At 41.0% G+C, this 26,259-nt stretch overlaps 1 protein-coding gene and 1 non-coding gene across 3 annotated transcripts in view; both read left to right on the top strand.

The window, feature by feature from the left end:
• Nucleotides 1–18,367: 18,367 nt before the first annotated feature.
• ARPC2 (actin related protein 2/3 complex subunit 2) overlaps nt 18,368–26,259 on the top strand; it is a 29,863-nt gene continuing 21,971 nt past the window's right edge. The window contains exons 1-2 of one of the 2 annotated variants that reach the window (XM_060107418.1): nt 18,368–18,476; nt 18,696–18,777. In XM_060107418.1, the coding sequence (XP_059963401.1) occupies nt 18,704–18,777 (74 nt within the window). In that variant the 5' untranslated portion in view covers nt 18,368–18,476; nt 18,696–18,703. Of the gene's footprint in view, nt 18,494–18,695; nt 18,778–26,259 lie in introns of both variants that reach the window. The other variant, XM_060107419.1, reaches the window with a different exon arrangement.
• On the top strand, nt 21,573–21,709 carry LOC132495528 (small nucleolar RNA SNORA42/SNORA80 family). The gene has a single exon (XR_009533261.1). It is a non-coding gene; the product is annotated as a small nucleolar RNA SNORA42/SNORA80 family (small nucleolar RNA).

Genomic DNA, 26,259 nt, shown 5'->3' with positions numbered 1-26,259 from the left:
AAAGGGCTTCCCTGGTGGCGCAGTGGTTGAGAGTCCACCTGCCAATGCAGGGGACACGGGTTCGTGCCCTGGTCTGGGAAGATCCCACATGCCGCGGAGCGGCTGGGCCCGTGAGCCATGGCCGCTGAGCCTGCACGTCCGGAGCCTGTGCTCCGCAACGGGAGAGGCCACAACAGTGAGAGGCCCGCCTACCGCAAAAAAAAAAAAAAAAAAAAAATCACCTAAAGTTGGTACATAAAGGAGATCCTAGAAGTAGAACCACATTCACACCATCACTTGATTTTCAACAAAAGTGTCAAAGCAATCAAATGGGGAAAGGAAAATTTCATCCATAAAATGGTGGTGGAATAACTAGATATGGAAAAATATAAACTTTGATGCCTACATTATACACAAATATTATGTTGAAATAAATCCTAGGTCTAGATGTAAAAGCTAAAACTGCAAAGCTTTTAGAGAAAAATGCAGATGAATATCATGACTTGAGCGTAAGCAAACTATTTTTTACCAATCAAAGAAAGCAATAACCTTTAAAAATTTTTTGGTGAATTAGACTTTGTCAAAATTTTAAGTTTATGTTCATCAAAAAAGACACCATTGTAAAAAGTATTAAACAAGCCACAAGCTGGGAGAAAATAATTGTAAAACATGTATGTGACTGGCATCAAGGATATACAAAGAATTCCAAAAATAATAAAACACAAACAACTCCCCCCAAAATGGGCAAAAGACTGGAACAGACACTTCACAAAAGACAATATACAAATGACTACTATATACATGAAAAGTGTTCAACATCATTGGTCATCAGGGAAATGCAGATTATAACCACAATGGAAATACCACTATGCAATCACCAGAATGACTCAAAAAAATGTTTAAATGATAATATCAAGTGCTGGTGAGGATGTGGAGCAACTGGAATTCTCATACATTGTTGATGGGAATGTAAAATGGTGCAACCATTTTGGTAAAAGGTCTGGCAGTTTTTTTATAAAACTAAACATACTCCTCTTCTATGACCCAGAAATTCCACTCCTAAGAATATACCCAGAGATGTGAAAATACATGTCCACGAACATATTTGTGCCAAAATATTAATAGCTTTATTCATAATAGCCAAAAACTAGGTGTCCATGCATAGGAAGATGGATAAACAAACTGTGGTATGTTCATAAGTCAAATACAATGGAATACTTTTCAGCAACAGAAAGGAGAGCTGCTGATACACTCAACAACATGGATGTATCTTTAAAACTTTATGCTGAGTGAAAGAAGTCTTACACAAAAGAGTATATACTGTATGATTCTGCTTTTATAAAGTTCTAAAACAGGCAAAACTAATCTATGAAAGAAAAATAATCAAAACCGTTGTTGCCTTAGGGGGATGGAAGCAAAGACAAACTTAGGAGGAACGTGAGGCTATTTTGCGAATTATGGTGATGTTTTCTAGATTGGGGGATATTTCTCAATGGAAATCTAGATGACAGGAGCACATTATTTGTCAAAACTTAGTGAATATACACTGAAGGTCTGTGCATTTCACTGTACATAAATTTTATATCTAAAAACTAAAAACAAATATTGATCTCTAGTTAATGTACATACTGGTGTATTTAGGGAGATGTGCGTGCAATTTACTTTGAAATATTTACAGTAGAAAGAAATAAAATTGATTAATGAATAAATGGATAGATATGAGATAAAGCAAGTAAAATGTTCCTAGTAGAATCTAGGTACTAGGTAGATAGGCATACAGTGTAAAATTCTTTCAGCTTTGCTACATGTTAGAAATTTTTCACAAAAATGCTGGGGAGGCAGATCAGCTGGCACTAAGTCTTGGCTAACTCCTTGAAGCAGAGTGTACACCCTCCGGTTTGCCACACTCCACACCCCTCCTTATTGCCTCATGCCCACACTGCTTCACTCACCTACATTACTTGCACCCTTCAATACAGGGTTGTTTTATCCTAAACACATATGGCATATCCTAGTGGTTATTACATAAATCTCTGGAAGAGGCAGAATAGCATTGTACCAATCCCAGCACTTACCAGTTTTGTGATCCTGGGCAAATTAATTAATCTCTGAGCCTCAGTTTTTTCATCTGTAGGATAAGTGAAGTGGTGAATGCAAAGTTTCTAGCACACAATGGGCACCAGGTAAATGTTGACTGTTACCACACAGTTTAACGTATTGAATTTGCAAATGTAAACAGATAGAATAAGGACTGCTTTTCACAGTAAGAAACTCTATAGAGTTTCGACTCACAGGGGAAAGAGTGGCAATACTATTTTTCTGGAAATTGCCCTATTTGTTTTCACTAAATTTCTTCTCACAGAGAAAAAGCTATCTATTCAGTAGTTGTTTAACGAGCACCGGCAACAACTACAAATACTACCTGTACCTGTGGGCTAAGCAGAGACTCTGCCACAGAGACTTCAGTGAGGCAGCTGCAATAATAAACATATGCTCAAGCTCCAAAGGGGGCAAGGAAAGCTTCAGGGAAGAGGGAACACTTGAGTTGGATCTTGCAGGATGGATAAGAGTTTTCCAGGTAGACCTGGGGAAGGTGAACTGTCCAGGCAGGAAGTACAACATAGGCAAAGGCACTGAGCAGTGAAAAAGCAATGGGATCCTCAAATCTGATGAACAGTTTGTATTATTAAAGTCCAGGGAAGGCAGGAAATGAGACTGGAGAGGGAGGTAGTGACTAAATCACACCCTGTTTATAAAGTTACAGAGTCTGAGTTTTGTGCAGCACAAAAAAAAGCCTCTGGTACAGTTTAGGAAGATACTTCTTCAGCAGAGCAGGGCTAGATTGACAAGGGAGAGACCTGAGACAGGGAGACCAGTGAGGTATCAGTGCTGCCCATTGCTTGGAAAAATTGCCTGGGACGCTTGTTAAGCATACAGATTCCAGGGCCCTACCCCAGGCCTATTGACTCAGAGTCTAGGAGAAGGGCCTGGGAATCTAGATGATTAGCAAGCACCCCAGGTTTTCCAATGAACTTGGAAAACACCAAATCCAGGAGATGGCAGCCACCATCCTCTGAAAGGGAATGAAGGGCTGAACTGAAGCATTCGGGGAAGGAAAGAAGGGGCGTACTGCAGCGTGATTTAGAGGAAAGAATCTACATAACGTGGCAAGGGTTTGCATGTGGGGGAGATGACGTCCTGGCATGACTCTGTAGATGGCTCCACCATTTGCCAAGATAGGGAATGCAAGAAAAACAGCAAGTTCAGGGAGAGGAGGTAATGATTTCCGCTGGACCAGGATGAATCAAGATCTTGAGAGTCAGCACTGTCTTGGTGGTGGTTAAAATCATGGCTGGCTGAGGTCACCCACGGAGCGACTCTGGTGTGAGAAGGGAGGAAAACCACAGCTCCCAAATGCATTTGATGTCTCTTGTGCTTCTCACACAGATCTGTAACTTGGATGTCTCACATCCTCTAACCACGTTAAATTGTAATCAGGACAATAAATTACATGCATGAAGTTTGGAAATAGACAAGCAGAAAACTAAACATTCCCTAGGTCTCTGAAACCCAGATGCGTGACAGAGTCAGGCTGCCTTCTGCCTTTTGATTTAAGCCAGGGACAGAGCTGATGGGTGACACTGACCAGCCCCCAAGGAAACTCCCTCTCTCGTGTATTTATTCCTTTGTCCTCTTGATGCTATTTAAGGAATAAACACTTCCCCTTTAAAGATGGTCCTTTAAAAAATATGGAGATGGCATAAAGAATATATTAGTTGTCAGAAAACCTAAGTTAAAGTCACATGAAGTTGAGCAAGTTAACCTCAGAACTTCTTTTTCCTCTTGTGTAAAATAAGGATTCTAGTAACTGCTGTAAAGAACAAATGAGAAAACACACTTTAATGCATGTCAAAAACTCTGCTTGGAGCACGGGGAACTATATTCAATATCTTGTAATAACCTATAATAGAAAAGAAAATATATATATATCTATATAAAACTGAGTCAGTTTGCTGTACACTTGAAACTAACACAACATTGTAAATTAACTATACTTCAGTAAAAAAAAAAAAAACTGCTTGGGGCTATAATGAATAAAAACCCACTCTCACTAGCTCAAGTCAAAGATGGTTTATGGAAATGATACAACAGGCAATCTTGCCAACTCGCAAGAACAGGAAATGAAGTACAGTTGGCCATTTAGGGATTGGAGCTGAGAGCCTGACATTAGTTCCACAGTAGCATCTCTTTGGGGCAGATGGTGTCCCACCTCTGCTTCTCTCTGCAGGTCCACACATCCCCACATGGCAGACACTGCAGTTGTCTACCCACCACCCGTTCCCGTTCCTTCCTCACTAAGAGGACCTTGGTTTGATGAGGATGATCTAAGCCAGTTACAACAATCTACGGTCCACTTTCCCAGCCTCCTTTACACCTAGCAGTGGCCATTTATAAGGTTCTGGCAAATGAGGCTTAAGGAGAAGACTGCTGGGAACTCTGGGAAAGCTCTTGCTTTTCCTGACAAAAGGCAAGGCACTGCTTGTTGCCACCTCTTCCTTTTTCTTCCTTTTGGCTGTGATAGCCAGAGCAGCAGCAGCCATCATGGGACCATGAGGAAAAGGCCAAAAGAATCACAGAGAGGTCTTTCACCCTCAGACATCATTGAGCCCCTGAACCAACATTGTCCAACAAGTGGAAATTATGTGTAAAATAACAAAACCCAAAGACAAAAACCAACTTTTTTTTAAAACCTCACCCCCATGCTTTTAAGCCATTATGAGTTAGGTTTTTGTTACTTGCATCTGAGGGCACTCCTTCTTCTTCTTCTTTTTTTTTTTTTTGGCCACTGCACAGCTTGTGGGATCTTAGTTCCCCACCCAAGGATCGAACCTTACCCTCGGCAGTGAAAGCCCAGAGTCCTAACCACTGGACCACCAGGGAATTCCCCTGAGGGCACTCTTGACTGATAATACTGCCAACTAATTTGGGATTTTCCAAACTTCAATCATCCTCAAACCTTCTGTACCATTTTGCCATGTTCACTCAAATACAGTGTTCTTTACATTTATTCACTTGTGTTAAATTAAATACCTATTTTAAGCCTTGTGCTCTCATGTGTGTCATTTTTTTAATACCCATTAGAATAAAATAAATAAATAAATGTAACGATTAAAATTAAAACAGTTTCTGGATGGCTGAGTACATTTACCTGCCACGAGGGTGGTACACCCCATCTCCACAGGGAAGATCCTGCTCTCAGGACACTTCTAGACCTTGCCTGTTCATCTGGCTGTTCATTTGTATCCTTTACAATGTAAGTAAAAAAGAATAATAATTTTTAAGTTTTAATTAAATTAAATTAAAACAGATTCACCATGTACCACCCCAAATCATCTCGTTTTTACCAGTGGAGCACTTTGCAAAAGCAAAGCCAGATGACTAGATGTTCCTGTTCCAGATTTCCAGGAGGGAATGCTATAGATGAGGGTCTTCCCCTGAGTCACATGGTGCATAAGGCCGTACACACTTCAAGTAGCTCAGGGGAGATGGAAATAGTTGGCAGGTCTACCACAACCTTATACAGGATGATGATGATGATGATGGTGAAGGAGAAGAAGGAGAAATGGCCCCATTTCAAAGCTAAGATTTCTCTGTACATCGGTATAAAACAACTAGGGAATATTGGTCAGTCCTTTATGTCTGTTCAGAGCAAGCTACATGGCCAGGGGAGAAACAGGAATGCCAGGCCAGCTAGTATAGCTGGTACAGCAGAAGAGGAAGGCCTTCATATTCTCCTGAGCACTTTGCTATGTCCATCTCCCAACATTGTCAATCTAGTGTTCACTCAACTATAAAGTAACATTTCAAGTCAGTAGAGGAAAGATGGGTTATTCAACACATGGTATTAAGATAGTTGGAAAATTATTGGGAAAAATTAAGTTATATCTCTCACTCTACACAACACACACACACACACAAATTCAGATGAATTGCAGACAAATATTTTTTAAAGACCACAATTTATGGTACATTCATACAATAAACTATCATTCAGCAGTTAGAAAAGAAAGAAATCAATCCATAGGTACTGACAAGGAAATATTTAAACACTGTTCAATGAAAAAACAAGTTATAAATAACACATATAGAATGATGCCGTTTATATTGAATATGTGTGTGTATCTTCATATGAACATATAAGAGTTTGAAAGCACAGACCTTAATCAAATAGCAGTGATCACTTCTAAGGAAGTGACTAGGATGTAATCATATATTGCTCTTGTAATTAAAAATAAGCAGAAACAGATAAAATTTTAACTAAAAAATGATAAACTACAAACTAATAGAGAAAACAGAAGAATTTTTCAATAATTTTGATGTGACAACCAGCTTTCTTAGTACTATGCCAGTGACAAAAACCATTTTTTTAAAAAATTGAGAAAATTGACATGAAAATGAAAAATCTCTTTATAGCAAGGCAAATCAACAGCATAGCTAAAAGACAAATAACAAAATGGAAAAAAATATTTGCAACGTGTTGGAGAAAGAGTAGTATAATTAAACTATGGATTATTTAGAAATAAATAAGAAAATTACAAGCCAAATAGAAAAGAAGTAAAAGACACAAAGAAGCACTCCGTAAAAGAAGACTTGTTAATGTCCAAAATTCATATTCAAGATGTCAAACCTCACTAATAATTACATCCAAGCAAATTAAAATGAGATTCATTTTTCACTTAGATGGACAGGATTGAAAAGATTTCTAATAGCCGGTTGTTGGCAAGAGTGTGTGGAAACAGGCAACCTGACATCCTGTTGATGGAAGCTTAAATTGGCACAGTCCTTTGGAGGGCAATTTGGAGATGGGTATCAAAATTTGAAATGTGCACATGTGCTGCCCTCCTCTAAATTTATTTTAATAAAATAATGGTGCAGGTGTGCAAAGCTGTACTGAAAAATTAGCAACAACCTACATGATTATCAAAGGGTTTTTGTTAAATAAATGTATGAGACTCAGAGGTGGATACCAAGCAGGTGTTATGAAAGATAAGGACAGTCTTTATGTATTGACACAAAGGATACAATGTTAAAGTGAGGAAAACAGCTCACCCAATTCCACATATAAGGTGATCCTCTTTTGTTTAATATATAACCCACTGGCAAGGTAGACGCTCACCATTTACAGTTGTTATCTCTGTGGGGGAGAATTTCCAGGGAAATTTTCTATATTATTTACATTTTTTATAAGGAGCATGTATTATCTGTAGGATAACTAAAGTCAATAAGTATTTCATTTTGAAAACTCAAGGAAGACAAATGCTATTTATGCTGTCCTTTAAAGGATTTCTGCACGTATTCTTTTATTCAACAAATATTAAGTTTATTATATGATAAGTTGTGTCTCGCGGATGGGGGTGGACACAAAAGGCACTTGGACCTAAGCCCTGGAAACCTCCCTCTACTTCCTGACACCAAACCAATACTCTCACTGGGCCCACCGCACGCCTTCCTCCTTGCTTGTGCCACAGAGGAGTTGCGTCCCTCAGCCACCACAAAGCCAGTTTGTGCCCTACTGTCTGTCTACCCACCATTCTCTCAGAAGCCTCACACTATTAATTACCATCTTTGCTTTACCTCCAACTTCTCTTTTGCAGCCTACTAGTCCTCAGTGAAAACTGCTCAAGCCTCTTCCATACTAATGGAGGGAAGGAAGGGGGGAAGGGAGGGGGGAAGGGAAGGAGGGAGGGAGGAAGGGAAGGAAATACATTCTGGACAGAATGATTTGGGAGCAGGACGAAAGGAGGGAAGAGGAGGAAAAAAGGGGGAAGGAAAGAGACCTCTTGAGTGTATTTTCCATCCTTAACATTCTTAAAGAAATGTGTTAGCTTGACTACAATAAAAAACGTGATAGGGGCTTACCTGGTGGCGCGGTGGTTGAGAGTCCGCTTGCCGATGCAGGGGACACGGGTTTCGTGCCCCGGTCCGGGAGGATCCCACACGCCGCGGAGTGGCTGGGCCCGTGAGCCATGGCCGCTGAGCCTGGGTGTCCGGAGCCTGTGCTCCACAACGGGAGAGGCCACAACAGTGAGAGGTCCGCGTACCGAAAAAAAAAAAAAAAAAAAAAACGTTATAGAGAAAGCAGTATAAAAGCAAGACCATGAGATCAGCAGAGAAGGTGTTACCACTCTGACCAAGAGAGCTGGTCTAGCCCCAGCACCTGCCTTGAGCTGCCCTCTCTCAACATCAGAACCTGGCTGATCTCTATAGTGGATGACATCTCTCTCCAGTTATTCAATCTCTCCTACAGCCAGACTTCTGGAAAGAATTGTTGGCTTGCCCTCCTTTTCCTTACCTCCTGTCCACTCCTTAGCTCCACCACTCCGCCAAAACCAGTTCTCCCCATGGACACCTCTCAGTACTGTCTTGGCTTCTCAGGAGCCTTTGACACCACACTCTTGTGCCCATCCTTTCTTGGTATCCTTTGGCAGTGTTTCCTCTCCAGCCTGACCTCTCAGTACTGGGGGCCCCAGCACTCAATCCTGAGACCCTTGCCCTCCTCCCTCTACCTTCTTTCCTAGGCAGTCTCATCCAAGGCAGTGTGTTAATCATTGTACAAACACCAGTGACCTCCAAGAGATATTGGCTTATCACTGTCTCCACTTGGATGTCTCACAGACTCATTCATTCATCCATTCATTCATTCTATTGAGCACCTACTATATGGCAGGAACTACACTAGGTACTGGATAAAGAGTGAAGAACAGAATAGGCATCCTTCATGCCCTTGAGCATTTTAACTTGACAGGTCAACAACTGAGCCCAAGATCTGCCCTCAACCAACATGCTCCCCCAAGCTCTCATCTCAATAAATGGCAAAATTTCCACCCACCTGCTCAAGGCAGAAATCTGATTAGAGCTGACACTTTGCTTTCCCTTATCCTACCTGTGGGGGACACACTCTAAAGTGATAAACCCCCTCCACTGAGTTATGTCTTTGTATAATCCCTTCTCCTTAAGGCAGAACCTGTGACATGTTTCTAATCAGTAGAATATGGCCAAGGTGATGAACATCAGCCTCTTGTTCAGGTTGTCTTATATTGCAAGGGTGACAGGATGTCAATCCCATAGTTATAGGACTCCCATTATTATGAGACTCCATCCTGCAGGCTGAAGTGAGAGAGACATCCTTGTTGGCTTTAAAGAATTAAGCTGTCATATTTGTCAAGGAAGTGTGGGGGGTCCTCTGACAGCCAGAAAGAAAATGGGGAGCTCAGTGCTACAGCTGCAAAGAGATGAATTCTTCCAACAACCTGGGGGAGCTTGGAAGTGTATCTTTTCCCAGTTGAATCTCTGATTCACAGCCCCAGTCAGCACTTGGATTGAAGTCTGGTGAGATCCTGAGCAGAGGACCCAGTCAAGCTATGCCTGGACTTCTGACCTATAGAAACTGTGAGCTAATAAATGGATGTTATTTTAGGTCACTAAGTTTCTGATAACTTGTTACTCAGTATAGATAATTAAGGCAGCACCTATTCAATCTATCACCAGAACTTTTTGATTCCTTCACTGAAATAACTCTCAAAAACATCCAATTCTCTCCATCTCCACTACTCCACCCAGAGCAAACTGTCATCATCTCCTACCCAGACAAATAGAATAGCCTCCTGATCTCCCCTGTCGCATTTGCCCCTCCTATTAGAACAGGGCCAAGACATGAAAGCAAGCGGATGCTTTGGCGTTCCTTCAATTCAACATTTATTCAGCAGAAATGAGAGAAATTGTCTATTAATAAAAGTGGTGTGTCTCTCTTTTTATGCCAAAATGAGAGGCTCAATACATGTGATTTTTCTAAAGCAGATAACTTCTTGGGAGGCACATGAAACCACTTAAAATTTAAATAAATCTCTAATTTTCTGTAAATAGCACAACCAATAGCATTATTCATATTTAGACTTTCAGCTGACTATACCTAATGAGAGCTCTTGGCTGACTCACCTCAGGTTTAGAGTTACAGCTTGTATGTGTCTATCACGTTTTTAATTTTGATGAAGAACAATTTATTTTTTCCTTTTGTTGCTTCTGCTTTTAGTGGCAAGTCTAAGAATCCATTGACAAATCTGAGGTCATAAAGATTCTACCCCTGTTTTCTTCTAATAGTTTTATAGTTTTGGCATTTATATTTAGGTTGTTGATCCAGTTTAAATTTATTTTTGTATAAGGAGTGAGGTAAGGGTACAACTTCCTTCTTTTGCATGAGGTTATCCAGTTGTCCCAGTACAATTTGTTAAAGAGAGACTCTTCCTTCCCCCATTTAATGGCCTTGGCACCCTTGTCAAAAGTCAGTTGGCCATAGGTGTTGGGTTTATTGCTGAACTCTCAATTCTATTCCATTGGTCTATATATGTCTGCCTTTATGGCAGTGTCACACTGTTTTGAATGCTGTAGCTTTGTAGTAAGTTTTTTCTTTCTTTTCTTTTTTTCTTTCTTTTTTTTTGACCATGCTGCATGGCATGTGGAATCTTGGTTCCACGACCAGGGATCAAACCCATGCCCCCTGCAGTGGAAGCATGGAGTCTTAACCAGTGTACCACCAGGGAAGTCCCACTTTGTAGTAAGTTTTGAAACCAGGAAGTGTGAGTCTCTGATTTTGTTTTGCTTTTTTAAAAACATTGTTTTGGCTATTTAGAGGCCCTTGCAGTTCCCTATAAATTTGAAGATCAGCTTCTCCATTTATGCAAAAAGGCTACTGGAATTTTGTTAGGGATTGCATTGAATCTGTAGGTTGCTTTGGAGAATATTGCCAGCTTAACAACATTAGGTGTTTCAATTCATGAACATGGGATGTCTCTCCACTGATTCAGGTCTTAATTTCTTTTAGCAACATTTTGTAGTTTTTAGTGTACTAGTCTTTCACCTCCTTGGCTATTTTTATTCCTGGGTAATTTATTCTTTTAGATGCTATTGGAAATAAAGCTTTCTTAATTTCCCTTTCAGATTGTTTATTGCTGGTGTATAGAAATGCAACTGATTTCTGTGTGTTGATATTGTTCCCTAAAATTTTGCTGAATTCATTTATTAGCTCTAGCTGGTGTGTGTGTGTGTGTGTGTGTGTGTGTGTGTGTGTGTGTGTATTCTATGGGATCTTCTTTATATAGAATCATGTCATCCACAAATAGAGATAGTTTAGGGAATTCCCTGGTGGTCCAGTGGCTGGGACTTTGCACTTCCACTGCAGGGAGCACAGGTTTAATCCCTGGTCTGGGAACTAAGATCCCGCATGCCGCACAGTGCAGCCAAAAACAAAACAAAACCAAAGCACAAATAGAGATAGTTTAATTCTTGTGTTCCAGTGTGTATGTCTTTTCTTTATTTTTATTGCCTAATTGCTCTGCTAGGACTTCTGGTACAATGCTAAATAGCAATGGTGAAAGCAGATATCTTTGTCTTGTTCCTGATCTGAGGGGGAAAGCTTTTAGTCTTTCATAACTGTGTATGATGTTAGTTGTGGGTTTTTTCATAAATGTCCATTATTGTGTTAAGGAAATTCCCTTTTGTTCCTAGCTTTCTGAGTATTTTTATCATTAAAAGGTGCTGTATTTTGTCAAATGCCTTTCCTGCATCTATTGAGATGTTCTTTATTCTTTTCCTTCATTCTCTTAATGTTCTGTATCGCATTGATTGATTTTCTTATGTTGAACCACCCTGCATTCTTGGAATAAATTCCACTTAGTTGTGTTATACAATCCTTTTAACGTGCTCTTGGGTTTGGCTTGCTAGCATTTTGTTGAAGATTTTTATATCTATACTCATAAAAGATACTCTTCTGTAATTTGCTTTTCTTGTGGTATCTTTGTCTAGCTTTGGTATCAAGGTAATGCTGGCCTCATAGAATGTGTTAGGAAGTTTTCCTTCCTCTTCTGTTTCTTGGAAGAGTTTGGATAGAGTCAGTATTAATTATTCTTTACATGTTTATCAGAATTCACTAGTGAAGCCACCTGGTCCTGGACATTTCTTTCTTGTGAGGCTTTTGATTATTGATTCCATATCTTTACTTGTTAGAAGTCTGTTGGTATTTGCTATTTCTTCTTGAGTGAGTTTTGGTAATTTGTGCATTTCTAAAAAATTGTTCATTTCATCCAGATTATCTAATTTGTTGGCATACAATTGTTTATAATATTCTTTTATAATCCTTTTCTTTTAGATCTTCATTTTTATTTCTGATTTTAGTTACTTGCATCTTCTCTTTTTTTCTCTTAGTTGAGCTAAAAGTTTGTCAATTTTGTTGGATCATTTTTAAAAAAAAAACTTTTCTTTTGGTTTTATTGGTTCTCTCTATTGTTTTTCTATTCTCCATTTAATTTATGTATGCTCTAAACTTTATCATTTCCTTCCTTTGCTAGCTTTGGGTTTAGTTTGCTCTTCTTTTCCTAGTTTCTTAAGGTATAAAGTTAGGGTGTTGATCTGTAAATATCCGTCTGAGCACTGCTTTCACTGCATCCCATAAGTTCTGGTAAATTATGTTTTCATTTTCATCCATGTCAGAGTATTTTCTAATTTCCCTAGTGATTTCTTCTTTAATGTACTGGTTGTTAAAGAGTGTGTTGCTCAATTTCCATGCATTTGTGAATTTTTCAGTTTTCTTCTGTTACTGATTTCTAGTTTCATTCTCCAGTCGTTGAAGAAAATATTTTGTACGATTTTGATCTTCTAAAATTCATTGAGGTTTTTTTATGGACTAACATATGGTCTGTCCTGGAGAATGTTCCACATACACTTGAGGAGAATGTATTTCTGCTGTTGTTGGATGGGATGTTCTGTACATGTATGTTCGGTTTACTTGATTTATAATGTTCTTCAAGTCCTCTATTTCCTTATTGATCTTCTGTCTAGATATTCAAGCCATTGTTTAAAGTGAGATATTGAAGGCCAACTCCAACTGTTATTGTAGAATTATCTATTTCTCTCTTTAATTCTGTTAGTATTTGATTCTTATATTTTGGGTGTATATGTTTATAATTATTGTATCTTCTCAATAAATTGATCCTTTTATCAATATACAGCATTCTTCTGTCTCTTCTAACAACTTTTAACTTAAAATCTATTTTGTCTGATGCTAGTATAGCCACCCCAGCTCTCTTGTAGTTACTATTTGCATAGAACATATTTTTCCAATCATTTCAACCTATTTGTGTCTTTGCTTCTACAGTTTCTTGTAAGCAGCATATAGCTGGATCACAGATTTTTATACATTCTGCCAATCCCCATCTTTTAATAAATTGACCTTATCCGTTTACATTTAAAATGATTACTGATAATAAAAGACTTACTTCTACCATTGTGCTATTTGTTTTCTTTATATCTTAAACTTTTGTCTTTATTTCCTTGAATACACTCTACTTTCGATTGATTTTTCTAGTGTACAGTTTTGATCCCTTCTTCATTTCCTTTTCTATACATTTTTTTAGCTATTATCTTAGTGGTTACCCTGGGGATTACAATTGACATCCTAAATGGATAAAAATCAAGTTTGAATTTATTCCAGCCCCCCAACCCCTGGAGGTAAAGACCTCCAGCCTCTGTCTTTACGACTGAGAGCAGCAAATTTCAGGCTGTTTTAGAACAGTTGCTTTCCCTACTTTGGCCATCAGGGTTCAGCAGGATGAAGGTTCAATCAAGAAGCTGTTGTCTTTATTTAAATGAAGTGTCAGGTCCAGTTTTTTATACTTTGATTTTATCATACTTGAAACTAAAATGCAGAACTATCCAGTTCAGTACTGGATACCAGTATTGCATGTCATGTCAACTATCCTGTTGGATACCAATATTGCATGTCAAAACATGACATCTGGAGACTAAATCCCAGTTCAATGACCAGCCACATGTGTTACTTTGGATACATTCTTTAGCCTATCAGCATCTCAGTTTCATCATCTATAAAATGAATTAATAGTAGTTCCTACTTCTTAGAGTTGTCACAGGAATTCAAAGAGATACATGTAAAGTTCTTAAAACAGCACCTAGCACAGAATGAATCTTCCACCTGAATGTTAGCTATTACTGTGTTTCCAGCTGTCCATCTCTTGGCACTTCCCCTCTCCAGCTCTACCTCTCTTTATCTACCTGGCTAATTCTTATTTTAAAAACAATCAGATGTTTTTTAATATCCATCCACTTAAAGTCTGATAATGCCAAGTGCTAGTAAGGACAAGGAGCAATGAGAACCTTCATACATTGCAAGTGGAAGTATAAATTGGTACAGCTATTTTGGAGAGCAATTTGGCAACATCTGGAAAAGTTAAAGGTGTCCATAATCCACATCTCAACAGTTACAATCCTAGGGGTATACTCTAAAGAAACTTTCACACCTGTACACAGGAAATGTGTACAAGAATGTTCCAAACAGCATTGCTTGTAATAGAAAAAATACTGGAAAGAACTTTAGTGTCCTTCAACAGGAGAATGGATAAATACCTTGGTAATCATAACATATAATCGTACATTGGAATGCTATATCACAGTTAAAATAGGTTCACGTAATGATGGGTAAATCTCAAAAACATATTGCTGGCTAAAAGAAACAAGTTTCAAAAGGAGATGTACAGTATGATACTTATTGACAAAAAGCTTAAAATCATGCAAATTTGCTACACATTGTTTATGGATACATGCATATGTAGTAAAAGTGTAAAAACATGTGTGGGAAGGATAAACACCAAATGCAAGGTGATGGTTATCTTTGAGGAGGAGGTGGGGAAGGAGAAAAAGGAATAGAATTGGGTGGGGTTCACAGGAAGTTTCAACTGTATTTCTTTTTTAAAAAGCTCTGAAGCAAGTTTAATTATAAAATGTTAAGATTCAAGGAAGCTGGGTGGTGGGACAAAGATATTTGTCCAATCAGTCAGAAGTTTAAAAAAACCAAAAGCAAGATGAAGAAAATGGGAAGATTGGTTGAAAATCTGTATAAAGAGCATTCTAGGTCCCCAAGCAGTCAGGTGATTATCCCATTTCCCACCTGACCCATCCCATTTCCACCCCTTCCTCCATCTCCACCAACAGAGATTTATTTTCTATACACTCAAGCCCAGTGAAAGGCAGTGGGGAGGCACAGGGATTATAATGGGATTAAGTGGAAGTGGGCTGGAACTTTAAAAGCATTCTTAAGACTCTGGGAACACTCATAGCCAAGTTTGTAAGCCCCAAGCAACTAGAGGATCCTTTTCTGGAGAAAAGACCTCCCAATATTGACATTTGTGGGCCCTCTATGAAATCTGGCACATCATCAGTGCACCTTAGAGTGAAGTCCATTAATCCAGTGCTTCTCACCACATAATATGCATTTGAATCACCTAGGGATCTTGCTAAGGTACAGATTCTAAATCTGTAGTTTATGGTGGGACCTGAGATTCTGTATTTCCAAAAAGCTTCCAGAGGAAGCCAATGCTGCTAGTCCCTTTTAAGTAGTAAGGTGCTTGTCAACTCATCTTGTCCACACACTTCAGCCTCCACTCAGCTTTTTGGAGTCTCATCCCTAAATACGAACAGGCTGCTAAAGTAACCAGACTTTTGAGGATGGCCATTAACATAAATGAGAGAGATGAAAAAAAAAAAAAGAAAGAAAAGAAAGAAACAGAGAGCAGTTTAGTTTAGTTTTTAGAGAAAAATTAAAAACAAACACACTATAGTATCCTCAGAAAGAAGATATTCCTCTCCATAAAACATATAATATCCTCAGAAAGATAGAAGATATTCCTGTCAATAAAACAAGGATAGAATAATATGGGAAGGGGAGTTGGGGAAAAAAGGTCTTGGGAATTAAAAATAAGAAAACTGAAACTTAAAATGGTTGAAGATAATGACAAGGGAATATCGCAGAAAAATAGAACAACAAAAACAAACAAACAATGGGTACAGAGTTTCAGTTTTGCAAGATGAAAAGTTTTTGAGATTGGTTGCATTACAATGTCGATAAACTTAACACTACTGAACTGTACACTTAAAAATGATTAAGATGAGAAATTCTATGTTATGTACATTTACCACAATTAAAAATAAAAATAAAACAAACAAACCCAAAGAAACAAAAAATAGAAGAAAAAAATGAAAGGATCAATCCAGAAATCTAACTTCTAAATAATAGGCATTCCAGAAAGAGAACAAAAAAAAGTGGAGGAGAAGAAATTATCAAGTAAATAATCAAAGAAAATTTCCTCCAAAACTGAAGTACATGAGTTTCCACTCTGTATGAGTGCTCAGTACAAAAAAATTAAGAGTCACAGCAAAGCACATCATTATAAAATTTCCAACCAACAGCCTAAAGAGAAAATCCCAATGCTTCCAGAGATGGAGAAGATGTAACATACAAAGGATCAGGAATATGAACAGGAATCAGACTTTTTACAACAGCAACCCTGGAAGGTAAAAGAAAATGAATAATACCCTCAAAATTATGATGGAAAATTATTTTCAAACTTGAATTCAATAACCAGCCCAACTATAAATTCAACTACAAATCAAGTATTAGAATAAAATTAAGACATTTTAAAATATGCAAAGATCCCAACAACATATCCCCTATCTCTCTTCCTTACAAGGTTACTAAAGGAGGTGCTTTAGCAAAACAAAGAAGTAAACTAAGAAAGAAGGCATGGGATCCATGAAATGGGCAAAACCAGCCCATGACAGCAACGAAGGAAAATCCCAGAATGACAACTGTATAGCAAGTCTAGAGATCAGTCAGCCCAGATTGAAACAAGAGGAAGGAGGCTCTGGGACAAAGACTCTAGAGAAAAAAATGGAACTTATGCATTTGAGTATATGGAAAATATTGCTAGACTTTTGGACAGAGTCTTGGAGCACTTGCAGGGGTGGGGGCAGCCAACTGTAGATAATATAGAAAATAGACAAGTGAGGAAATAAAGGCAATAATTAACTAAGAAAAATGGAGGGCTGTATAAACTAGAAGGCATGGCTGTACTACCTTTATTGGCTCATTAGTAAACAGTATTCGCAAACATAATTTAAATGCTGATTATTGGTTTAACTAAAATAGTTATATAAATGTGGAGGTGGAGAACAGAAGTGATAGACTCATTCATGTTCTTATCTATCACGGCAGGAAGTCAACAAATAACCCTTAAAATTAACAAATCAAGAATTAGTAGTATACACATTTATTTAGATACATGGATCTAATCTGTATGAATACCTAAAGGAGTTGAGGCTATTGCCTCTAAAAAGTAGGCCAGAGAACTGCTTTTTTCATTACAAGCCTTCTAGTATATGTATATATATTTTAAACTATGTATGCGTATTATTTTAGTTCAATAAACAACGTTAAAATGTTAGCATATAATTTGGGGGTATCCGCAGTGTCTCGAAGTTTATCCATGGCCGGTAAATAAAGAAATCCGTTTTGAGGGGCTCTCTGGGCCTCGATGACAAGAGCTAGTTTTTTGCTCATTTTCTGCATTCCCCCTCCCCCGCTTTCCTGGGAGCACTTAGCATAAAATAAATTAATACATGTAAAAAGAACTCAAATTTGTCAGATTCTCCCTGGAGAAGAAAAAATACAAAACAAGACACACAGGCAGAAGGTACAGACGCAGCACAAAAATGAGTTCATTTCCCGCGTGCAGTTGAGTAAAGAAAGTATGTCTCTGGCAGAGGTACTGGAAGGTAAGGGTTTCAGAGGCAGAGAAAATCATGTTCGGGGCACCTTGGAGGCAGCTCCAGGCAGAGAAATGGAGGCATGACAGGAAACCAGGTAGGCTTATTCACTTCGGTGACTTCTCATTCCTTTCCTTCACTTGCCCTTTTAACACTCTGTAGTTACATAAATTGAGTCTGTAGTCCGTTTCCTTTACCAGACTATGAGCTCCACGAGGTGGGGGGGGGAAACCTCATCTGTTTCACGCGCCACTGTATCCCCAGCGCAGAGCAGGAGCCCATTAAACATCTGTGGAAGAAATGAATGCAAGATGGTGCCGCCGGACAGCCATTAGTGTGGCATGAGGAAGGGTCACACCGACAGCAAACAAGCTGAGAGCAAAGAAGCCGGCTGGGAGATGACAAGGGCGAGCTTCTTGTAGGGTCTCTGAAATTACAAGACGGGAAGAGTGGAAGTAAACCTTTGGGGAGTGCGGGAGGGAGACGCCGGACGGTGAGGTCGGGGAAAGACAGCAGGCTAGGAAACACACTACCTACAGCCAATTCGAGCGTCTATGGGAAAGTGGAGCTGGAACTAGCGGCACCGCACATGCGCATGCGCGGCCTCCGCGACCTCCGCCCCCGCCCGGCGCGCCTGCGTGCGCGTGCACGAGGGGTCGGAGCGGAAATGGCGCCGCGGGGCCGCGCGTCCGGGCGGCGAGCGGAAGTGGGTGTGAGAGCGGAAGTGGCCGGCTAGAGCCGGGGGCTGGGCGGGGACCGGGCTCGTCGGTGAGGCGGCAGCGGCGGCGGCGGCGGCGGCTTGGCAGGCGGGTTCAGGCTTCGGGGGCCAGGTCGGTCGGGTGGGTGGGTAGGTGTCTCCACAGTCAGTGCGTGCGCGGGCCAGCGCGCGCGTGTTCCCTTACCCCTACCCCGATCCCTTTCCCCTTCTCCCCTAACCTCCTACCCCACCCAGCTCCCCTCCTCAGGGGGCAGCAGGGCCGCCCCCTCCGTCCTTTCCTCCCTTACCCACCCTCACCCGCCCTTGTTTCTCCTTCCCCTGCCCGGGGCAGCCGCCGCCATGATCCTGCTGGAGGTGAACAACCGCATCATCGAGGAGACGCTCGCGCTCAAGTTCGAGAACGCGGCCGCCGGGTGAGCGCGCACTGGGGGCCGGGGGCTGGTGGGTGGCGGGGGAGGCAGAGTTGACCACTGCTAATCGTTCAGCCCCCCAGACATGGAGGAGGGAGGTGGGAGACCTGGCAGGGTGTGGGGACTGCCCAGGCGGTGTAGACGTGGGCGGTGATTGGGCGCGGTGGGGTGAGGGGCAGAGATGCGTGGGGAGAGGCTCAGAGGAGGGATGCGGAAGCAGTGAGTGGACAGGAGAGCGCGTGCCAAAGTGCAGGAGACCTGTGGGACGTGAGGGTAGCTTGGGCCAGAACTCTCGCTGGAGAATCCCATTGCCCGCTGGAGCGAGCAGGGGACCACTTCCCTCTGTATTCCCCGTCATTGTTCAGAACCCGGAGAGAGCCCATTTGGGATTGTGTTGGAAGGAGTTTTCAGGAATTCCCAGGACTGGAAGAGGAAAAAAGATGCAGGCCCAGATCACCACCAGTCTCTCCCCACCCCCACCCTCGTCTAAGGGACCGGGAGGGAAGACTGAAGGCAGGCCCAGCCTTGCAGCCGGAAAACCCGATGATCTCTCTAGTTTACCTTCCCTGAACCCAGCTGTGAGAGACACTGGCCGTTTTGTTACATTTCTCAAGCAAAGTTAGCCGTCCCCCACATCCACAGCCCTTCCTTATCGCTCTTCTGAGGTTCTAATAATCCTTTCCCCACCCGCTGTTCTCTATCTGGTTGTTTATCTTTTAAATTCTTATACCATACCCCTGGTCTGTGATTTCTTCTGCAGTAATTCTGGCCTAGATACACAGTTAAAAGCCTCCAGAGTCTATTAAGTTCTTAGATGAAACCTGTTTTGGCTTTTTTAAAAGTGGGCTTTAGGACATGTTTCAAAGGCACCCTTCTCTGTCAAACACGAGAAGCAGTAGAAGACAAACTCTTCCCCCAAAGCTGCTTTGCTTTTCTAATATATTTAAACCAAGGAGTTGATCTTAGCTTCTAATTTTTGGTGGCCTGTGGCCAGTCCCTTTGCCTCATTTCCCCATCCGTGAGGATGGGGCTTCACATCTTGCTTACACAGTTGAGGAAATAAGTGCAAACCGTTTCTGGTGAACTGGGAACTAATAATAAGAGAGCAAGTGCTTGGAGAGTCACAGATGGAAGAGGATTGGTGGAGGGGAAATTCTAAGTGGACATAATGAACTTGTGACTTGGAGGCATTTAAAAAAATACTTATAACCCACTGCTTAAATTGAACCTATTGTCTCCTATCTCTTTTATAAGGCCACAGATTTTATCTGTAAAACAAAGCACAACGTTTCTTGAAGTAACACAGTGAGCAGTAGCTACTGTTTCCTGCCAGGGACTGCAGTTGCTTATATTTTAGGCTAACTTGCTTCGTGTCTTCAACCTCACTTACCAGTTGCTTTGCATTTTAAATGTTCAAACGAATCGGCTTCGTGGCTTATTTGGGGTGATTGCTCTGTCCTTTTTGAGCAGTGTAGCACATAGGAGGAAGTTAAATTGACTTCTGCATTTTCACAGTTGATCTCAAGTGAATTCTCAAGTTTAGACTAGCAAAAAATGAGACCTGGGTGGTTATAAGCTGATCTACAAGATAAATGCCTGTGCATTTCAAGTAGAAGCATGCCTTGTAGTGTAGGAGTCCCTTCACACCTACTTGTTTGTTAATAACTTGTGATTCTGAAATGTAGCCCATTACGCAGAGCTTCAGCTCTTCTGCTTTTAGAACATGACTCTTAAAAAGAGCTACTAACCATTTCAGTGGGAGTAAAGGAGGCACTCAAGCCTGGAAGGCCTAAGTTAGAACTTCTGGGACTTTTTTTTACAAAGTATATGTTGTAGCAATGTTGAATATTGGGGCAGGGCAGCAAGTTTTGGCTTTTATTCTGGCCCATCTTCCCTTTGAGGTGTGTCTTTAAGTAAGTGGGCTCAAAATGTATTCTGCTGCAAAGCACTTTGAAAATCTTTGAAAAAAGACTATGATATTCAGCCGAGGAGGTAGGGCTTTCCTGGGATTGCAAATGTAACACCTAGCAGAAGCCTGTTTCTAGACGGAGTGTGAATTTCCAGGCATACCAGTACGGTGAAGCAGCAGTTAAGTAGTTAAGAATTTATCAAGGTGCATGTCTAGCCAGGACTTCCAGAGAAGCGCAACCAGTGTGATCATCATAGACGTCTGTAGAGTTCTCCCAGTGCTCAGCACCAGGAAGGAACAGGAAGGGGGGACCTTTCTGAGAGTACTGGCAAAGTGACAGAGGACCAAAGGGGTGACACGTGTTGGGATGGAGATCAGAGAAAGATTAAAGAAAGGCAGTAGTGCTATGGAGAAACCCTGGAGATTTGAAAGGCTTGGCCCTTGTGGGAACATGCTGGGAGAGGTCAGCTCCACCCTGCTTTACACTTCTCAACAAACCAGTTGGGGAAATTAGGTTCTGAGCAGCCTTCCCCAGAGTGAATCTTCCATCTCCACAATGTCCAATAATGATAGCCAGTAACTACATGTGGCTAGTTAAGTTTAAATAAAAATTAATTAAAGTGAATTAAAATTAAGCTTCTCAGTCACACTAGCCCACGGTTCTAGGGCTGAGTTGCCGCATGTGGCTAGGAGCAGCAGTATTTGGGTAGCAGAGATGTAGAACATTTCCATTATTGCAGAAAGGTATCATTTGGAAATGCAGCACTGTTCCAGCTACTAAGAACATAAGCATGAGATAGTCTTAAAAATAGTTCTGTCGTATATACTTCAGAATACAGTTAGATTAATTTTCCTTTTGAAGTTGATCTTATTTTAAATGCCTCTCAGAGCATGGTAATGGATTTATGGCGGGTCCTTCTCTATGGGCCTCTCATAGTGTACCCATGCCAGAGTAAATTGCAGCCTCGAACCATTGCCCAGCCTCCTTACCTGTGGGCTGTGAGCACTGAAGGGTGTTGTACAGTACGAAACAGAAAAGAATGATGCCTCTCATATCATCCTGCTGGGTCTTCTTGCCTGTGACATCCTACTAAAAGTCTAAATTTCCTTCGAATAAAACAATTCTGTCATCTAAATTGTTTAAGAATACACTTAGGGACTTCCCTGGTGGCACAGTGGTTAAGAATCCGCCTGCCAATGCAGGGAACGCGGGTTCGAGCCCTGGTCCGGGAAGATCCCACGTGCCGCGGAGCAACTAAGCCCGTGTGCCACAACTACTGAGCCTGTGTGCCACAACTACTGAAGCCCGCGTGCCTAGAGCCTGTGCTCCGCAGCAAGAGAAGCCACCACAGTGAGAAGCCCGCGCACCACAACAAAGAGTAGCCCCCACTCGCTGCAATTAGAGAAAGCCCACGTGCAGCAGCGAAGACCCAACACAGCCAAAAATAAATAAACTAAAAAAAAAAAAAAAAAAGAATACATTTGGTCACGACACCCTTTTAATTTGGAGGCAGTTCCAACAAAGCCTAAGATTCATTCCAAACGATTTACCGTTTTTTTTTTTCCTACCGCCCTACTGGGAAGGTGGCTTATTGGAATGATTTCTGTATCCTCACAGAATGATAGTTATTGGTAAATTGTCTTCCCAACAGCCTCCAAACTAAGAGACTGTGACTGATTAAGGAGCTATTTTGAACACTGCAGATAACCTCATGTGCAGGTCTTGTCAACAGCATTTTGTTTTTGTTTTTGTTTTTTTTAATCATTTAGGAAGTCTTACCCAGGCCCCCAATTAAAGCAGAAGTAATCTGGCAAATTAATTTAATTCTTTTGTTAGTATATACACACCAAGAACCTTTACAGCCTCAGAAGCTAGGGTTGTCAGCTTAGCTAGAGTCCAAAATTGAGGAAATGCTGTCAGATGCAAATTGCTGTTGATTTTAAGTGCATGCTGGCTTCTTGCCACAGCTGTGCATATTGTGGGGAGCTGTGGTTCTGTGAGGGGGAGTGAAGCTTAGTAAGCAGGCTGTGCCAGTTGGGGTGGGCGAGGACTGTGGGAGGAGAAATTTGAGAAAGGAATAAATTAAATCTTGCTGATACCTTGTTCTCATTCCCAAATATGCTGCATATGTCCTCAGAGAGACATAACTGGTTTGAAGTGATTTGGAATTAGGACATTGTTTAAGCATTTAGAAGAAATTGGATGTAGTGGCTGACTTGCTGAGACGATCTAGTTGGTCTTTTTACAGGTCACTAGTTACACACTGCTGCCCACCCTCTGGCTGCCTTGGGACCACTTTGGGCGTAAAGCCCCAGAGCTGCACTCCTTACATGTGTACCAAACCTGTGACTCCTTAGGGGCAGGGCCTATGGTTTCATCATCTTTGTTTTCCCAGCATTCTCACTGTGTGTATAGTCAGCTTAATAAGTGTTTTCTTGAAGCAATGGATGAAGCCAGATAGAATGGTTGTTAGTTTCTTTAGCAGTTTATCACTTTTCTGACATTGTGTGAATGAGCTTTTAGACCCTCTTTGTTCTCCTTATTTTGAGATGTGGCTTAACAGAGAGTAGGACCACCCACCTCTTACCTAGCATGATCCATTTTTCTAGGCTTTGCTCAAAAAGGAGGATGGGAGCCTTAGAGAGGACTTAAAGGAGAGTAATCAAGAACTTTATGGTGAGATGATGAGCAGAATTCAATAATTCCTCTAATTCAGCTTATGGAAGGGATAACGAGAAGAGGGACATAAATGCACGACGGGGAACTGGATGCATTCGGGAGTAAAAACTCCAAAACCCTTAGTGAGGAAAGAGGATTGGACAATAACAGTTGCCAGGAGTTCTTTATTGACTGATTAGTGACATTCTAGAAGCTTCCTTAGAAAAAGGAGAAAAGGAAATTTTTTTCTAAAGGATTTTAAGAATGGCTCTTGAAACCCATCTAAATGAAGTGAATATGTTTTAGTGACTTGTACTGTCCAGTCAGTAACCCTGAGGGCTTATCCAGGGCACTTTATTCTAGGATTCCAGACATTACGACAGTCTGACAGTAATATGGTTCCGTTTCTCCTTGTTGAGCTGACCAATTCCTGATACTGGGAGTTAACACAATCCCAAAACCTCTCTCGACCATGACTCCAACGTCTGATCTCCTCTGATTCTACCTAGAAGAAAAACTAATTCATTGATCACCTTCTATGAACCAGGCACTTTACTATAAGCTTTAACGTGGTTTTGTTCCATTTCAGAGTGTGCCTGGGTGACAGACAGCAGTTCCAGTAATACAGTTGACAAAACTGGGGCTCTTGGGAGTTGGAGAGGGAGTAGACATATGTATTAAGCATTGTACAGGCACCCTTCCCTGGTGATTCCTGGTATGTCACACACAGAACATGACCATACCTGTGGTACATCTGGGTAAATGGTCTAGCCCAGAGATCCTGCCTCTGAGCTGCCCTAAGGGCTGTGGGGATCGTTATCTCAGCATATCTCTAACTTAGTCACAAGACCCTGATTGGGAAACTTTGCTGTCCACATAGCATCTCGGTTAGTCTTCACAACAACCTTGTGTGGTAGATGCTTTTAATCTCCGTTTTCTAGAAAAGGAATTTTAGGCTCGCAGACATTTGAGTAACATTGCCTGTGGTTTCATAGCCAGTAAGGGACAGAACTTGAGGTGAAGAGTCAACTCTGAAAGACATGCTTTTTCTGTGATTAAACTCACCCCCAGCATCTGAAACTTTAGCAGACAGTGGAACAGAAGGTATCTTAACGATTTACCCTTTTGGCCTATTAAATGGTACACTTTCTCCCAGACCAATCTTATTCCCCTCTAGCTCCATGATTTTAAACCACAAAAGTAAATAAGAAACACCTGGTCTTGGAATTGAGTCATGGCCCTGTCGTGGTGTATTTCCCGCTCTGTGCAGTCTCCATGTTGGGGCACAGAGTTCTCAGACCTCTGACTCCCAGCTGACGCCTCAGGAGGACTCCTTTGGCCCAGTGCTCTCCTCAGCAGCCTGCCTCTCTCCTCTACAACTTTTATGCAGCCATAAATAGTAAGCTAAAATATTAATGGCAATGATTTGACAAATATTCCCAAGTCAGGCAGCAAACCACATAGTATAGATGTTAGAGACTTCTCCCAGTGGGGAGCTGTGCTCAGGGAACTTTACAGCCTAGAGAAATGCAGAATTTCAGAGTCAAAATGTTGGAACCCTAAGGTTTTTTATCTATACTTGATTTTTCTCGGTCTGTTGATGAAGTGAGAAAGTGAGGAACTCAGTCCTTCCTTGGCTGAATTAAAGCCTAAAGGTTAAAAAAAAAAACAAAAAACAAAAAAACCAGCCGCCTACTAAGTGATACAATGTGGCCTTTTATAAGCCTCCACCCTGCCTCTTTGGCACAGCCAGCCTTCTTCTGGAAAATGTGCTTCAGTGCTTCCTCCCGTTGTGCAGCCTCTTAATATTTCACTCAAGCCAGCCGTAGATTAACGTGTCTACTTCTTCCTTGGCTCCTGTTTTCTAGAAGTGAAAAATGGTGGTTGGCCATTCATTGCCTTAGTCTCCAGGCTACAGTTTCAAATGAAAGATCAGAAACAACTTAAATTTTTATACAGTTCTTTTCATCATATTCCGAACTCTCTGCTTGTCCGTAAACCCACTTGATGCTTCGATTCTCAGACACCCAAAATACTTTTTCTAAGTCACATATGGATGGCTCTGAAGAAGCAGAGTGGAACTTTTTATGTGATTTGTATAGGCTGATTTTACAACAGGGCTAGCATATGCTTAGGAGAGGCCAGTTTCCTTGAAAGGCATTGTTTAGCTCTGCTGCAGCTTTTTAACAGTCATAAACCACGTTATCTATTCCATTATTTCCCAGCAACTCTGGAGGGTAACTCAGTCTTTGTTCCTTTTACAGGTGAGGGAGCGGAGATAGTAAAAGAGATACGCACTTGATCGTGAGGTCTTGAGCAAGCTAGGCAAGAATAAATATGAAAATGTGCATATCTTGTCTGCTGGCCCATTAAACAAAGTGGCATCATTTGAGTTTTAGGGTGTTAGCTGATAAAACTGTAGAGTCTTTATTCGTTTCCTACGAATGAGGAGAAGTGAGGAAAGCATGTAAAGTAGCTTTTCACTGGAGGTTAATTGACTGTTATTGTTTATAGCTAGGATATATGTCATGCTTTCTAGGTAATAACTCAACAGCATTTATCAAATAGAAGTCCATATTCCAGGCTCATCTGGGAATCGTCTTTGCCTTCCAGGATAAGTTCTTCTGTGTCTGTTCTCTTGTTTTATCTTTAGCAGTTGTGAGAGGTAGGTAGGATCATTTGTGTTCTCCCATTTCATAGATGAGTAGGCAAGAAAATGAAGGCGTGTAGTGTTAATTTGTCTGAAAACATGGTCCTGAAGAAAAGGCTAAAGTTGGAAAACAGGTGTCTTAACTGTTCTCAGTGACTTCGCAGTGTTACTTTGTGCTACACTTTATGGAAGTACACACTGGAATTTAAAAACAAAACCAAAAAATCTAGGGTGGAATCAAAGAGGGCTTCACTAAGGAGAGTGGTG

This window comes from Mesoplodon densirostris, chromosome 8, assembly GCF_025265405.1.
Source record: "Mesoplodon densirostris isolate mMesDen1 chromosome 8, mMesDen1 primary haplotype, whole genome shotgun sequence".
NCBI lineage: Eukaryota > Metazoa > Chordata > Mammalia > Artiodactyla > Ziphiidae > Mesoplodon > Mesoplodon densirostris.
The sequence above is the reverse complement of the archived record's forward strand: the minus strand, read 5'-3'. Positions and strand labels throughout refer to the sequence as shown.